Here is a 17,418-nt window from a genome sequence, read left to right as displayed (position 1 = left end):
TGCATTTTTTAAAACCACAGAATCATTTTGCAGCTCAAAGTTATTTTTCCTTAACATTCAGGTGGCATAATTATTTAAGATAGTTGTCATATGAAATATTTAATTATAATGATAGAAACTAGAACAGATCTAGCATATAAGCTTATTTTTAGCTTATCTCTTTCATATTGGTTTTGCTTCAGAATATAAGGGTAGTTGACAAGCAGAGTACATATTTGAGAAAGAAAAAACATTAGATTAGTAACAAGTACTATTTTACTTATGGTAATAGAGTATATAGGAAGATAAATTTCATGTCACAAGTTTGTGTGAATTTAAAAACACTAACATAATGCAATAGTATAGTTTGGCTTGCATGTGGACATAATCAGTGTCCTCATTTTACTGCAATCTAAAAGATGTATGTTTATATAGGACTTGGAAGTCACGATTAAGATGTATTTGTATTTTTTGTAATTCAAAGTCTTTCTTGCTATAAAAATTTTTCTCATAAATTCTAGCAGCAGTTGAGAACTGGCTTTTATTTAATCCTTAGTCTTCCAGTATGCCTTTAAATATTGGTTTAATATGTGTAACATTCTGTTACATTAATACTATTATAAGTTTCTCATTACTGCTAATTATATTTCAGATTTTTATATGAAATTGTTTAATATTTATATTTAAAATATTGCATAATTTTAGAAAGCAAATGAAGACATTAAATTTGCAATTGAAAGATGGTTTATACAGTAGATTTCTGGTTATGAAATTGCTTTCATCTTTTGACAGCTTTTGAGAAGCTAGAATTGGAGTAGAGAAGTTTCAATTGAATGTTTGGCTGTCATATACAAATAACAATAATGATATAATTTGGGATCCTGAATGTGAACGGTGACTGGTGACTTTCACCACATGCAGTTGTGCATGCCTGTAATCCCAGCAATTTGTGAGCCTGATGCAGGAGGATCTCAAGTTTGAGGGCTCAGCAATTTAGTGAGACCCTGTCTCAAAAAAAAAAAGGCTGGGAATGTAGCTCAGTGCTTGGGCTAGCATGTATTCAGGGTCTTTGGTTCAAGCTATAGTACAAACCAAAAATAAGAAAGAAAGAGAAAGAGAGAGAGAGAGAGAGAAAGAAACAAACAATGACCTTCATATTGTCTTTTACTTTCCTACCCTTCTATATTTCCAAGTCTATGTGTACTAAATGATCATTACTTCACATAGTATATAGCAAAAGAATTCTTATCTCAAGTCTTTATTTTTTATATCAGTGTTCATAAGATGAAATTATGTGTAAGTCAAATTTTAAGGTATGTACAAGTATAATAAAAGTGAGCAGAGAGAGATCAACAAAATATTTACAGAGTAAATGTTAGTTTGGAGAAATGAGTAGATTTGAATAGGCCAAGGTGCATGTTAGAAGGTGTGTGTGTGTGTGTGTGTGTGTGTGTGTGTGTGTGTGTGTGTGTGAGAGAGAGAGAGAGAGAGAGAGAGAGAGAGAGAGAGAGAGAGAGAGAGAGAGAGAGATTGGGAGGGAGGATGTGTGAATTATTTACCTTTGTGAATAATAGGTGAAGACAGATAGGACATACTATGGCAGAAATAACTTCAGTGAACATTGTACTATATAGGAATTGCTTTGACTGTGGAAAATTAGCGGATTATAGATCATTAAAAGATAAGATTGGATAGAAAAAAATCAGATCAGATTATGAACTTTGCAAAGTACAAGATTTTAGTTAACCTTAATCCAAAGAGTATTGAAGTATCATCTGTGTTTTCAGAACAAGGGGTGATACAGTAAATATGAAGATTTTGGAAAAATTAATTTTGTTGTATTCAAATTTGATTGAAGGCAATTGGAGCTTTAGAGGGGGAAAATTTGAGAGTTTGTTGTAGTAATCTATAAGAATGAAAGCCCTGATTAGATTAAACTCAGTAGAAAGAGATTAGCTTGAAGAATACTTTAAAGGATTCTTTTTAAAAACAGTTTTGGTTCCCCACTTATTTTACAAATTTTAGGATTGTTAAGATTCAATTGCAGAATTTTAAGTACAGAAACTAAGTTAGTGGTGGTAATTATTATACTAGTTGGTAAGTTAGAAAGGGGAGATATTTGTGAGGAAACATGTTTATTTTTTCACATTGAATTTAAGTGATAGTTGTACATCCACTTTACCTTTTTTTCATTTATTAGAGAATTTGTTTATTATCATTTCACTGGCCATGGGAAAATCCTCCAGTAACACCCAGATTTCTCAGTTATAATTATTTTAGAACATTTAGACTACATAATATTTACGTACCTAGAAGTTGAGTTGTATAAATACTTTTAAGAAGTTAGGAATAGTTGAATAAATGTGTCAGATTACACTTATTTCCATTAAGTCTTACCATCTCATTGCCTGTCATTCTGTTAGGAATACATAGATAAATGATATTTCCTATAGAGTTACTAATATGTAGATACCCACAATGAGTTTAATAATCATAAAGCACTCTTAATTTCAGTTTATTAATGTTGACATTAGTTAGTGAATGTGAGGTCATATATTTTTGACCTTGCTTTTGCCTATTTAAATTGTTTTTATTGATTAAAGTATTTTTGTTGACTTTCCAAATATATTCTGACATTCTTAAAACTAAACTTTCTTTTAAAATACATGCTTAAAAATAAATGATTATTTCATTCTGAAGTTCCAAGTTAAAAGTAAAGACTATTCCACAATACAGCAGCAGATTTGGGGTTTTTTTATGTTTTAGCCTGAATTATACAGATAGTAGCTAAAAAGTCTCTTATGGTATCTGAAAATGCTGATGTTTTGTACCATTACAATAAGCTCAGAGAGCTCACAGGTAAATCAGTGTTTTCAAATCTGGAAAAAGTGAAAAAAAATTTTTAAGAGAAATTGGGATTAATTTGTTAGTGACAAATTTACACTAATGTGGCAGGAAAATACCTGTGGAAACACCAGGTAAAGTTAATTGTTTGTTGCGCCCTCATAAAAATAATTTGTGATTATTTCTTTAATTTTTAAAAATAATGAATTTAGTTGAAAAGTTCATGTTTTAATCTTTACACAAGTAAGCATTAATCTAAACAGCAAATTTTTCCTTGTTTTAATGGCATCTTCTGAGTCTGAGCTTACAGAACTTGGGTTCGGTAACAACCCCCCACCCCCAATTGTATGTTTAAAGTATACAGTGGATATATATATATATAAAATACACAAATATCAAAAGAATAATGAGTAATTAAACTCTTCATGTGTTCTTGAAGGGGTGGTATAGAAAATTGAAGATATCTTTAATTACATGATATTTTAAAAACTGGGACTTCTGATAGCCTATTCTGTTAGCAAATTGGTTTACTAAAGGCTGTTAGCAAGTCAAGCGGTAGCCATTAAATGAACCTATACTGCTGACGTTAATTTACAGGGGTCAACAGAACAAAACTCTGCGACATGATAGCTGATCTGGGAGATGATGAGCTGCCCCACATCCCTTCAGGAAACATTAATCAGTCTAGGTCAGCCTCTACTAGAATGACTGATCATGAAGGTGCAAGAGCAGAGGAAGGTACAATATTTAGCTACCGTGTTTATTTACATTGTGCAAGACCTTAACTCCAAATCACATCTTAATATTATAAATTTGCTACTGTTTAAAATTTTGAAAATCTTTTTATATCAGAGAAGGTGTTGGGCAAGGTCTTGGTGTTATTGCCTTAGGGATTTTTGAAACTTTTGGTTTCTAACTCTTTGTTTTTGTGTTTAAAGTTAGATGGAGTTGTATCTTTCTTATATCTAACTTAGAGATCTAGTAGTGGGAAAATTTACAAAATTTAACAAAACTACACAGTTTACCAAAATAAATTTAAAATAATACATATAGAAAAAGCTATTTAGTCATTTTGTCATGTGTTTTAAATTTAGCAATTGTTAATAACTACTTGCTAGGCAGTGTGCTCAGCATTTTACATATACATTACTTATATCTAAAAAAATTATAATAATAATTTTGAAGACATCTTATACCCCCACCCCCACCTTTTTTTTCAGTGCAGGAGATCGAACGCAGGGCCTCACACATACTAGTCAGTTGTTCTGTCTTTAAGTACATTCTTGGCACCATTTTATTCTCTTAAGATTTCTGTAGTTGGGGCTGGGGCTGGGGGCTCAGCTATAGAGTACTTGCCTGGCACATGCGTGGCTCTGGGTTCAATCCTCAGCACCACATAAAAATAAATAAATAAAATAAAGGTATTGTGTCCAGCTACAACTAAAAAAGAAATTTTAAAAAAGATTTCTGTAGTGATAACTAAAGTTAAATAATTTTGTCCTTTGTTCCTTGCCTTTATCACATAATTTGGGGGGGGGTAGTAAGGAGGATTGAACTTGGGCATTCAACCACTGAGCCACCTTCCCATCCTATTTTTGTATTTTATTTAGAGACAGGGTCTCACTGAATTGCTTATTAGCACCTCGCTATTGCTGAGGCTGGCTTTGAACTCACTGCAATCCTCCTGTCTCAGCCTCTTGAGCCATTGGGATTACAGGCATGTGCCACCGCGCCAGATTTATCACATGTCAATCTGTGGGATAATTTGAAGAAAGATAAGTCACTAAAATAATAAGTCACTAAGATAGTTATATATAATATAAAATATACTAATTATTTTATTATAATAAAAGCAAAAGGAATGAAAAGTCACATCGTTTGTTGATTTTTGTGATCTTGTTTCTACTATTGAATTATTCTTATTTTGCTTTGGGAAGTAATTTCTTCCATTTTCTAAAATGCACATACCAACTCTATTATGTGCAGACAGAATGCCTTTATTTTATTTGTTTTTATTTTTATGTGGTGCTGTGCCTCACGCATGCTAGGCAAGCTCTCTGCCACTGAGCTATAGCCCCAGCCCTGTTTGTTTGTTTGTTTTTTAACCAAATAATGCATGGTACATTTGTTAGAATTTTTATAATTAATATACATTCTAAACTTCAGATTGTGCAGTTAAGACAAAGCCATATTAGCAGGAGTATAGATCCTTTTAAATGTTTCAGACTAGTGACTTAACATAAAAAAGCCAGTCAAGTCTTACCACTACATAAAAATCAATTTAGAGCTGCCTCTGTGTAGTGTGTGTGTGTGTGTGGTGTGTGTGTGGTGTGTTTTAAAGAAAAATGTAAGTCAGTAATATCTTTCGTAGTGGTAGGAGGAAGGCAAGGGGAAGGTAAACCTTATTAAAATTTGTTAGAGACATTTGATTTTAACTTTGAGTTTGTAGTCTTATTTCAGTGGCAAATCCTTTCTTGTTTTCCTTTTTAGTTCCTTGTTATACCTCAATTTTTAAAGAACAAGTTACAACCTTTCAAGCTATTGTTAGTAAAGACTTTAAAATATACCGTGTTGCCACTGACATAAGTGGAAATTCTTTTGGGGGCTCTGTTCTTTAAATTTGATAAGATTTGAAGAGAAAGGAAGAGTTTCCCTTCAAAAAGAAGAATAATAATAAATAATGACCATTCCTATCATTGAATTAAAAACTTTTAAATTTTTTTATTTGAATTGCTGATGACATTTTATGCTTATGTACACACGTACCATGGGTAATTATATTAACATTAATAAGATGAATTTGTAGAATGGAAATTAGCTTCGTTGGCAGGGAAACAAGGACAAACAAATTGAGTATTTACTGTGATTACCATGTGCCACAGTGATGGGTGATATTGAAAATAAAAATAATAGCTTAGGTGATATTTTTTTGTGCACCCAGATATATATGTAAATAAATGCTGAGTAAGAGGAATGGCTTGCTTAATACAAATAAATATGTGTGCATAGAAAAAGGGATAGAAATATAGTTACATGATTAATTACAAATAAGTATAATACTTTTTGGTAAATGTGGTTAATCTAAAACTCCAGTAAAACAAGCTAATATTGCCAACTAGTTAATATTGTCAAAGTACTTTCTTTCACATACCCCTAAAGTAGTCAATGGTTGATCAGAAATAATCCTGCAAAAATAATATGTTATATTTAAGTTGTTTAATTGAGCTTTTAAGTTTTGTGTTAGTGAATGTAAGTGGAAGGAATAGCATTTTAACTTAGAAACAAATTATCTTTGTACTGGCAAAACATGCTTTAGAGTAAATTTTACTTACTGACAAAATTGTTCTTAAACATAATTTTAAACTTGATTTTAAAGCTCTTAGTTATTTCTGGTATTACCAATAAGTGAACAGTAGAAATGAAAAGATCAGTGCTACAGCTTGTTCAGGTTCAGCAAGTATAGTCATTAAAAGATGAATTAAATACTATCTAGTGTCCCCATTATATATATTTTCTGGCAGTGCTTTCAAATTCACTTTATATGCATAGCATAGTTTAATAGGATAAAAATAACAACATATAGCTGGGAGTGGTGGCACATGCCTGTAATCTCAGTGGCTTAGGAGGCTGAGGCAGGAGGATGAAGTTCAAAATTAGCCTCAGCAGTGGTGAGGCGCTAAGCAACTCAGTGAGACCCTGTCTCTAAATAAAATACAAAATAGGGCTGGGGATGTGGCTCGGTGGTCGAGTGCCCCTGAGTTCAGTGCCCAGTACTCCCCGCCCCCCCCCCCAAGAAAACAAAAACAACCCACAAAGTATTCTAAATAAAGATAAGTTTTACTATGGCCATAGTGTATGTGTGTATATATTGTATATTCTCAGAATTATTTTCAATAGTATTAGTGAATGCTTGTTTTAATATATCATTTTTCATAGGAATTTTTAAAAATTATCAGCTTGAGCTTTTGAATGCCTTTTTCCCCAATTTGTTCATGAATTTTAAGTGTATTTTGATATGTTGTTTTGTATTATAATTACTCCAGTATTTTTCTTGCCATCTTAATGTTAACATTTTGCTTTTAAAGCACATGTTTGAAGTGATAAAATTATTGCTTACACAAACTGTCACAGCAATAGTATAGTCAGTCATTCAAATTCTAGTAGTTTAATTGATCAATAGTATGTATAGAGGAAAATATTTTAAATAATTTAATTGGAACTTCTAATATCAACATGGGAAACTGTAATGATGTACATGATACAGATGAGGAAACTAAGCAAAATGAAGCTTTCATTTCAGTTATATTTGAAATTGAAATGGCCATTCTGAATGAAAAATGTAAAGTTTTATACTCATTATACTTCAATTGTGTCATTTTAAAAGTGTCATGATAAATAAAAGAGGACATTAAAATAAAAATTGTAGTCACAGTTTTAAAACTGGAGGGCATTCTGAAGAACACAAGAATTAACCTTATAGGAGACTTAGCAGTAGAGGTACCTTTTTCCTAGGCCATTGTTGTCACTGATATACTGTCATAGCATACTGGAAACCATTCACATTTGAATGCTTTGTTTTTAATCTTTAGATTTAAAAAGATTTTTTTTTTTAATCTTTAGAAAGAAAAGGACTTAGCAGCAGCTTGTTCACTTTTTAAAAATACTGTATAAGCTACTTTGAAGTTGATGGTAGAGGTTTATTCTCCTATGAATAGCTGAAATCTGATATTTAACTCCTTTACTTAATCAAAAATTTTTCTATTTCTTATATAAACTTTACTGAAGTGATATGGGATTTGAATAGACAAAACTTTTGTGCCCTACCTCCCACCCTGGAATAGTGTCCGTAGTGCATATTTGATATGTAGAGGATAACTACATTGCAGTTTCAACACATGTGTTTATTACTAGTAATAGGATTTTTTGAGTGGAAGTGGGAAAATAGAAATTCATAAATATTACTGAATTATGTAACTGTTTAGTGCTTAAATTTCCCCCACAATATTTGTCTTGTACTGTATGATTTTTCAGCATTTAAGAAGCGGTTTTGTTCTTTATAGCTGAACCAATAACGTTTCCATCTGGAGGAGGCAAGTCATTTATTATGGGTTCTGATGATGTTTTGTTAAGTGTACTGGGCCTTGGAGACCTTGCAGACTTGACGGTAACAAATGATGCAGACTATAGTTATGATGTAAGTGCAGTTTTATTTTTAATTTTTTTAATGATTTAATAGAAGGCTTCCTTATTTTTTGGAATCACTTATAAAGCAGAATTAATGTCAAGGTGCATGGAAAAGATAAGTTTTAAGTGTGTCAATGTGTTGATTTGAAGTGACATATAGTTTTCTAACTTTCTTCGTGGTGTTTAAATTTTTCTTAGGTATTTTGTTGGATTAGCTAGGTGTTTGGATGATTACCTTAAAATATTGGTCAGCAAACATATCTTGAATAGTCTATTCTCAATTATCTTACAGAAATTAAGCCTATTTTGCCTTCAGGTTACTTCTTAAAATAAAAAATGTTTTATTTTTGAGGTTTAATCTGCTTAAGGATAATGTTAAAGTTGGCTTGCATCATTTTCTAAGTATTTAATTCCATTTGAGGGCTAGGTAGAGCATTCAGGAGGAGTGGGAAGGACAGCATAAGAGGTGAAATAAATTTTCTTAAATTTTGAAATAAATTTTTTCTAGACATTTAATATCCAATTGAGAGTTAACTATACTTGTTTAGATTTTTATATTATTATGGTTTTTCAGCAGATTAGTTTTTTACTTTTACGGCATATCTTTTTTCTGCCTTTTTCCCCTGCAGGGGTGCTTAACCATTGAGCCACATCCCCATCCCTTTTGACTTTTATTTGGAGACAGGGGTCTCGCTAAGTTGCTGAGGCTGGCTTTGAACTTGTGATCCTCCTGCCTCAGCTTCCTGAGCTGCTGGGATTACAGGTGTACGCCACTGCGCCTGGCTTTTACATTTTATATTTATTTAGTGTGCTTTTTAGAGACATGAGCCTTGGTAGGCTTAATTATTCTCATTAATATTTTTAAAGTATATATGCAGCTAAATTATAGTAAACTTTACTGCTTTAGAAGTGGTTTCACAGCTTATCTTTACAGATGAAGAAATAAAAGTTAAAAGATTAACCTCTGTCATAATCAAGAATTAGACAAATGGTTTGAAAATATTAACAGGTCCTTAGCTCAGTTTCTAGAAAGTACCTTAACTTGCTGCCTTTAAAAACTTCACATGCTAGTAATTTCCTAAATGACAACTGTACTGTTTGCCCTTGGATATTTGCTAATTTATATATGTGTGTGTGTGTGTGTATATACATATATATATATATATATATATATTTGTTACATTTTGTTTTGTACTTATGTAAAGCATTGCAGCAATGAGTTATTTTATTCTCTTCAACATTTATTACGAGCTTTGGGTTTAGTTTGATGATTAGGTAAAAACAGATTAAGGAACTCTTCATTTGACCTACATATTTGAAAGGCTAATGAAATTATTCTTCTGAATCCTTATAAAATGATAAAGATTTGTTATAAAGTTTTTAATACATTAAATTTCCACTGGACATTTTAGCCAAGCTATTTTAAATATATGTTTTTAAACACAAAAGGAACAAAAACTCCACATGCCTATCAGTTTACTACTTTTACCAGTAAATAGTGTGCTTTTCCTTTTTAGTTGCCTGCCAATAAAGATGCCTTTCGAAAGACATGGAACCCCAAGTATACACTACGTAGCCATTTTGATGGAGTGCGGGCATTAGCTTTTCATCCTGTTGAACCTGTGCTGGTTACTGCCTCTGAGGACCATACCCTGAAACTTTGGAACTTGCAAAAAACAGTTCCTGCCAAAAAGCAAGTATTTTAATAATGGCTGGGTTTTTTCCTTCCAATTTTGCTAATATGAATAATTTGATTATACTTCTTTATTGTATCTTATTTTTTATATGTGCATTTGATCTTCCTAATGATTCTTTAGTTTAATGGTTATTTAATTGCTTTCTCTTCCCCCATCCTTTTTTTCTCCATCTTTTAGGAGTGCCTCTTTAGATGTAGAGCCTATCTACACATTTAGGGCCCACATGTAAGTTTTACTCAACTAGTACTTAATTAATAACCATAGTTAGTAACTGTTATTTACCAATCTACCAATCTTCAAACTTTATAATTTTCTCAATGTTTGCTATTAGGTAAGACAGTTACATAATATCTCATTTTACTAACATTAGTGAGAATATGAATTATGTTAGTTCATTTAAATATACATGTTTACTTTAAACAGTTTTTAAATACCTTGTAAATCACAGATTTGGGAATGGGGATTGAATTTCTTGGGATTTGTAAGTAATTTTTTTCACTCTCTTCCTATAATAGTGGCCCTGTTCTGTCATTAGCTATTAGTTCTAATGGAGAACAGTGTTTTAGTGGTGGTATTGACGCAACCATCCAGTGGTGGAATATGCCTAGTCCTAATGTGGATCCATATGATACATATGGTAAGTAAAAGCTGTCAAAAGTAAATAACTCAAATATTATTAAAGTTATTTAAACATATATTGGTTCCTTCATTTAATTTTTCCATTTGCTAGTAAGTGCTTTATTAAAAAAATCAAAAAATGTTATGCCATGCATACCTAAGCCTATGAATTGGCATTTTCTGGTATTTTTTAAAAGTCTCTGTTAATTGAAATGTTAATTTCAGTACTAGTTAATGTAATGGGGTGGAAAACAATATAATTTAGCAAATATTTAAATTTAGTGTACATATTTTTAAATATTAAAACAAATAGGGACAGTGAGGATATAAATCGACACAACTCATTGGAGGGCCAAATATTCTTAATTTGAAAATGAAAGAACACTAAAGAAAACTTTAACTTCTACAAGTGACACTTTTAGAAATCTGTTCTACAGAAAAACCTGAATATATGTTTAAATATATTTATTAGTGCATGTTTCATTATTATTAAAAAATGAAACAATTTTGAGCTCTTTGTTCTTTTTTAATTAACACACTTGGTGCCACTATTTGTCAGGCATAGTCATTATTAGCACTTTGTCCAGAAATAACAGTTAGCCTAATGGAAAAGATGGACATTAAATGAGCAAGGGTTTGGGGGTCACTACTTACAAATTGTGGTGAGTAATAAGAAAATAGAGTACCATGAGAAAGGTAACAGGTGGAACCTTCTTTAGGTGAGAAGTCAGGAATATTCTAATTAAAATAGTAACATTCAAGATAAAAGATAACAGAATTTCTGTAAAACATTTTAGGCCAAAAAAGTGACCTGAAAAATGTAGTGTATAAATAGGTGGCTGTGTTGCTGGAGCTGTGGCTCAGTGATAGTGCACTTGCCTGGCGTATGTGAGGCACTGTGTTCAGTTCTTGGCACCACATATAAATGAAATAAAAATCTATCAACAACTTAAAAAAAAAAAATCGTGACTGTACTGTGTGTCTCTTATGGAGAGAAGAGTACATTAAGGGCCGGAGAGTAGAGACAGGAGTACTGTAGGAAGCTGCTGTAATGTAGACTAGATGGGAGATGATGTCAAGAGTGGTGGTGGTACAGCAGTTAGAGAGAAGTGTATTTAATATATATGGGAGAAGTGGAGTAGAATAGATAGGACTTTGTGATGAATATGAGTAGATGAAGTGACAAGTGAATGACTTGATTTAATTGTGTTTTCTTAATTCCCAACTTTATTGAAATATAATTCATACAATAAATTTCATCTTTTAAAAATATATAATTCAGTAATTTTTACTATGTACACAGAGTTGTGCAGCCATTACCATTATCTAATTTCAGAACATTTTCATCTCTAGCACTGGGATTTCAGCATGAGCATCTTGAGTATGTGATGGTAGCATTTATTGAAATAGGGAAAGAACAAGTGTAGGGAGACAATGAGTTGGATTTGGGGCATGTTAAGAGACAGTATCAAGTAGGTAATATGCAAATATAGAGCTCAGAGATCTGGGTTGAAGATAAAAATATAGGGAAGTCCTTTCTATATAAATGATACTTTTAAGCTGTGAGAATGGATGGTATAACATAAGGAGAATGTGTCGTAAAGAGTAAGAAGAGAAAACAACTTGAAATTAAAATCTTCACGGTAATCCCAACATGGAAAGGATGGCTAGAGCAAGAGAACCAACAAAGGAAATTGAGAAGATGTAATTCAATAGACAGGAGGAAGTGTGAGAGTGTGGAATCATAGAAGCATCCCCAAAGGAGAAAACATTTTTAGAAGGAAGCAGCCTGCACATTCAGATGTTGCATATGAATAGGATAAAAAGGATTCTTTTTATATAAAAGTGACACATAGGTCACTCGTGTCTTTCCCAGATAGAGATTTGTCACTGTAGCTAAGATAAGAGGATGAAGGAACTCTTGATACCCTTTCAAGTCATACTAAATGGATGAAAAGCAATATGATGGGAACAACAAAGAAGAAATGCTTTATATATCATCAAAGGAAAGTATCAAATTTTGTATAGTAGAGGTTATCATTGATTCCCTCCCCCCACAGCTGGGGTTTATCCCAAGGATGTTCCACCATCAAGTAACATCTCTAACCCCTCCCCACCTTTTAAATTTAATTTTATTTTGAGACAAAGTTTCTCACTAAATTTCCCAGGCTGGCTTTAAACATGTGCTCTTCCTGCTTTAGCCTACTGAGTCCCTGGGATTACAGGCATGCACCAGTGCACCTAGCTCATCATTGATAACTTAAGCAAGATGATTTTTGGTGTGTGCTAATGGCATCAGACACCATGTTGGAGTAATTTGAATAGTAAATAGGAAAAGAAGCATATTTACTTCAGATGCTTTTTTACTATTTAGCAGAAGAGTGGTGGAGTAAGGTTAATAATTTTTTTATTCAGGTTGAAAGATTCTGGAACGTACTTTCTGTTTTTGGTAGTTGGACACAATACCTTTATTTTATTTATTTGTTTTTATATGCTGCTGAGGATTGAACCCAGGGCCTCACAGGTGCTAGGTTAGCACCCTGGAACATACTTTTTTTTTTTTAAATGGTAATGAGAATTTGTATAGTACAGAATCAGAAAATATGAAAATAAGTTAGCAAATTGACTGAGATGCAGAATACATCTGGTGGGTTTAATAGAAAGGAGAATAACCAAGAGGATAGCTTACAGTACTAGTAGATTATAGATTGGGTGGCAGGAAAATGAGGAAAGGCTTCCTATTTAAAGCCTGTATCTTCTTGGTTCAGTATAAGGCACAATCATTCACAAAGAAGGGAATTTGGAAGCAGTGAGGAGTAGGGAAATGATGATGAATAATTATGGAAAGTAGGAGAGATTTACTAGAAAAACAGGATTGTTAGGTATGATGCTCAATGTTATTAGCCCTCAAATATCCATCAATTGATGAATGGGTAATTAAAACGTGATAAAATCTATTGCATTGTAAGGCCATCCATACAGCCAAAGTGACTGAGGATGTCCTTAGTCACTGGTTCTTAGGATCATGCCAGGAAGATTTCAGAGGAGTCACTCAAGAGTAGTAGACCTGAGTTTATTAGAAGGGACAGGAAAAGGGAACACTATTAAGGAAGAGAGTGGGAGAGGATAGGGACAGCATGTCCCTATTGCCCTCTTTTTTTTTTTTTTTTTTTTTTTTTGGTACCAAGGATTGAACTCGGGGGCACTCGACCACTGGGCCACATCTCTAGCCCTTTTTTGTATTTTATTTAGAGATGGTCTCTCTGAGTTGCTTAGTGCCTCCCCATTGCTCAGGCTGGACTCTCGATCCTCCTGCCTCAACCTCCCAAGTCATTGGGATTACAGGCGTGCACCTCCACGCCCGACGTATTGCCCTCTTTTATTGGGGGTCCCAGGGAAATTTCCAGAGAGTCCCACTCAGACATCTTACAGCAGATTTTTTAAAAACCCACTGTGCATGGTCTTACCCCATGGAGGGGAGATTTTACTATTAGGATTATGTGCTAAGATCCAAGGCAACCCTGGGTTGCTTTGGACCACACTGACCAGTTCTTGTTGAAACTCATTCTTACAAATTTTATTGTTGGACTTTTCTTCTAATTATCCTATCTCCATGAGTTCTGGAATCTGGTCTGCATAAAGGTCATGAAGGCTCCCCCATTCAGGATAACTTGTGTTCTTCTTATCGGCAGGGAGGAACCTTTTGGGCCTGCATTTCTCCTGCTGATAACAGGTTGTTTCCTGAGGAATGTAACATGTCCTATTGACTTAAGCCAGGACAGGGCCACAGGTAAATTGCTTTTTAAAGGAAAGCATGTGGGGGTTAGCACAGTAAACCTAGTTTATAGAATTATTGCCTTAGTCTCATGTTTCTGCCGTTCACTTCTATCTCTTGCCTATTAACATCCTACAATAGAATTTTATTTGGCAATAAAAAGAAACGTACTGATACAAGTTACAACATAATTGAGCCTTGAAAACATGTTCAGTGAAGCTAGTCACAAAAGGTCATGTGTTGTATGATTCTATTGATGTAAAATGTTCAGAATAGGCATATCTTTAGAGATGAGTAGACTAGTTGTTGCCTAGAGCCATGGAAAGGTAGGGAGGAAGAATTTGGGGAAAGTAGCCAACAAGTAATGAAAGTGTCCTAAAATTGATTGTGATGGTTGTACAACTTTGAATATACTAAAGATCTTTGGATTGACTTATACTTTAAATAAATGAGTTGTAGGGTATGCAAATTATATCTCAATAAAGAGGTTTTATTTCTTCTCCAAGTATTTATTTCTTATAGGAAATTGTGAAAATACAGAATAGTAGTTTGGGGGAGGATGATAAAAATAGCTCTTAACTCTACTACTTAGTCCCTTGTATATTTGGTTTATCTTTTTTGTAGCCTTTATTGTATTCTTTTTATTTAATTATATGGTAAGCTATCTTTAGATCATAACCTTACTTTGCTAATTTTGTTTTGTTTCTTTCTTCCCAGAGCCAAATGTTCTAGCTGGCACTTTAGTTGCTCATACAGATGCAGTCTGGGGTCTTGCTTATAGTGGCATAAAAAATCAGTTACTGTCTTGTTCAGCAGATGGCACTGTTAGGTTATGGAATCCACAAGAAAAATTGCCATGTATTTGCACTTACAATGGAGACAAGGGTGAGTAAATTTTGTCTGTCTAAAACAAAATAAAAAGGGCTGAGATGTATGTGGTTCAATGATAGAAGGTCTCTGGGTTCAATCCCCACTACCAGGGAAGGGCAGGGATGGGAGCAGGAAATTGTGATATAAAAAGGACAAAGCAATTGATTGATTATTTCTGTATTTCCCCAAAGAGAGATGTTAGAAGAATTTCATAAAACTTAGGATAATCTTTTTACTTGATTATTTTTTAATTGATGTGATTTACAAATATGAATTGTAGCTTAGTGCTTTTTTACTTCTTTCAGATCATGTTCTGTTTTAAAATTAAATGGGACTAGGGATATAGCTTGGCAATGGAGTGCTTGCCCATGACTCTGAGCACACAGGTTATGAGTCCAGCCATAATCACTGAAATAGTACCTTTAACCAGAGGTACAAATTAAGTTGCTTTCATGATACCAGATTTTTTTCTTATTAAAGAAGGTTTTAGGGCTGGATTTGTATGTTGATAGAGCGCTTGCCTAACATGTGAGGCACTGGGTTCAATTCTCAGTGCTACATATAAATAAAAAGATCCATTGACAACAAAAAAAATATATAAAAAAAAATAAGGCTTTAGCCAGTACCTTTTAAAGACATTTGCTTATGTGTGGGCTGGGGTTGTGGCTCAGTGGTAGAGCACTCGCCTAGCACACATGAGACTCTGGGTTCGATCCTCAGCACTACATAAAGATAAATAAATAAAACAAAGGTATTGTGTCCAACTACAACTAAAAAATAATTTTTTTAAAAAGACATTTGCTTATGTGTATATGTGTGTGTGTATATGGGAGAAAGAGAGAGAGAATATGTTTTTATTGGTCTTATTTTCTGAGCCATTTTTAAATTTTGGTGTGTTTTTTTTTAATCAGACCTTTTGTTTAAATATAATTTCAGAACATCTTAGATGAATAGTAAATATATTTAATTTTGCATCTTTTTTTTAATTGTTGATGGACTTTATTTATTAATTTATTTACATGCGGTGCTGAGAATTGAACCCAGTGCCTCACATGCTAGGCAAGCACTCTACCACTGAGCTACAGCCCTAGCCCTTTGAGTCTTTTTTATATGGTTCTCCTAGTTTTTCAGTTACTCAGGCTTTACAGGTAAAAGTTAATTTAGTTATTTGTTTCTTGCTTCATTCACATAATTGATGGCTAGACTCCGGTTTTACCAAATTGGATGTTGATATGGCTAGATGAATTTTGTATGTTAAAAGGAGAAATTGCCAGGCTGGGGCTGTAGCTCAGTGGTAGGGCACTTTCCTTGCACATGTGAGGTATTTTGGATTCGATCCTCAGCACCACATAAAAATAAATAAACAAAGATATTGTACCAGCTACAACTAAAAAATATTTTAAAAAAGAGAGAGAGAGAAAGATTGCTGCTCAGGATACTACATTAGAATACTACTATCATGTCAGTGTCTTCCAGAGTCCAAGCTTCATTTTTATAGGCAGAAAAATTTGACTTGTATTAGCTACTTTTTTTAAGGCTTACAGATTTGACAGGTGACCCAAGATAATGATCAAAAAAATACCAATTTTGTTTTTCCCTAAGAAAATTAGAAAGTGGACCAAAAACTTAGCCTTCCTACCTTAGAAGGAAATGCATAAGAAACTGCTAATTTTTGCATATGCCTGTTCTTTAGGTGTGTTTTTTCTTATAATGTTGAATGTTATAAATAAAAACTTATTAAATAGGGCTGGGATTGTGGCTAAGTGGTAGAGTGCTTGGCTAGCAAGTGTGAAGCACTGGGTTCAATCCTCAGTGCCTCCTATAAATAAATAAGTAAATAAATAAATAGATAGGCCTGTTAAATGAATGAGGAATGGTTGCTTTTTAACTATTCTTACACAGTTAACTTTCATTATTAACATTTCTTCAAAATATTTTAATTCCTTTTTCTTATTAGAAAAGTGGGAATTTCAAAAATACTGTTACTTTATATCTTTTGGGGCTTCTTTACAGAACATGGAATACCTACATCTGTTGACTTTATTGGCTGTGATCCAGCTCATATGGTGACCTCTTTCAACACTGGTAGTGCAGTAATTTATGATTTAGAAACATCACAGTCATTGGTGATGCTTTCATCACAGGTAGATTCTGGTAAGTTTTCGTGACTTTCTTTGAAACCTTAGAAAGGATTTTTATCCAAGAGGTTAATCTTTCAGTTAGTTTTAATATTTTGATTACCTAGGTTTATGATAGAAAAATAGTTTTATTATGTTACTGTAGTACTTATTTACATTATTACAGAGGAGTGAGTAAAGTAAAGGTGAAAACAAAGGAAATAAATAGAAAGTAGAGAATATAATAAAACCTCATGTACTTGTCATCTAATTTCAGTTATTATAAATGGCCAGTACTGTAAATGTGGTATGTGATGTATGTTTTACAGTTTCT

General features: G+C 33.1%; 1 protein-coding gene across 2 annotated transcripts in view; it reads left to right on the top strand.

Moving 5' to 3' along the window:
* The window catches only part of Strn3 (striatin 3), an 88,125-nt gene that overhangs the window by 63,767 nt on the left and 6,940 nt on the right, over nt 1-17,418 (top strand). The window contains exons 8-14 of one of the 2 annotated variants that reach the window (XM_026413934.2): nt 3,421-3,561; nt 7,884-8,017; nt 9,525-9,700; nt 9,882-9,929; nt 10,220-10,341; nt 14,815-14,982; nt 16,981-17,121. In XM_026413934.2, the coding sequence (XP_026269719.1) occupies nt 3,421-3,561; nt 7,884-8,017; nt 9,525-9,700; nt 9,882-9,929; nt 10,220-10,341; nt 14,815-14,982; nt 16,981-17,121 (930 nt within the window). The remainder of the gene's footprint in view (nt 1-3,420; nt 3,562-7,883; nt 8,018-9,524; nt 9,701-9,881; nt 9,930-10,219; nt 10,342-14,814; nt 14,983-16,980; nt 17,122-17,418) is intronic. The other variant, XM_026413942.2, reaches the window with a different exon arrangement.

The sequence above is a fragment of the Urocitellus parryii genome, chromosome 6, assembly GCF_045843805.1.
Source record: "Urocitellus parryii isolate mUroPar1 chromosome 6, mUroPar1.hap1, whole genome shotgun sequence".
Lineage (NCBI taxonomy): Eukaryota > Metazoa > Chordata > Mammalia > Rodentia > Sciuridae > Urocitellus > Urocitellus parryii.
This window is presented reverse-complemented; position numbering and strand designations above follow the sequence as displayed.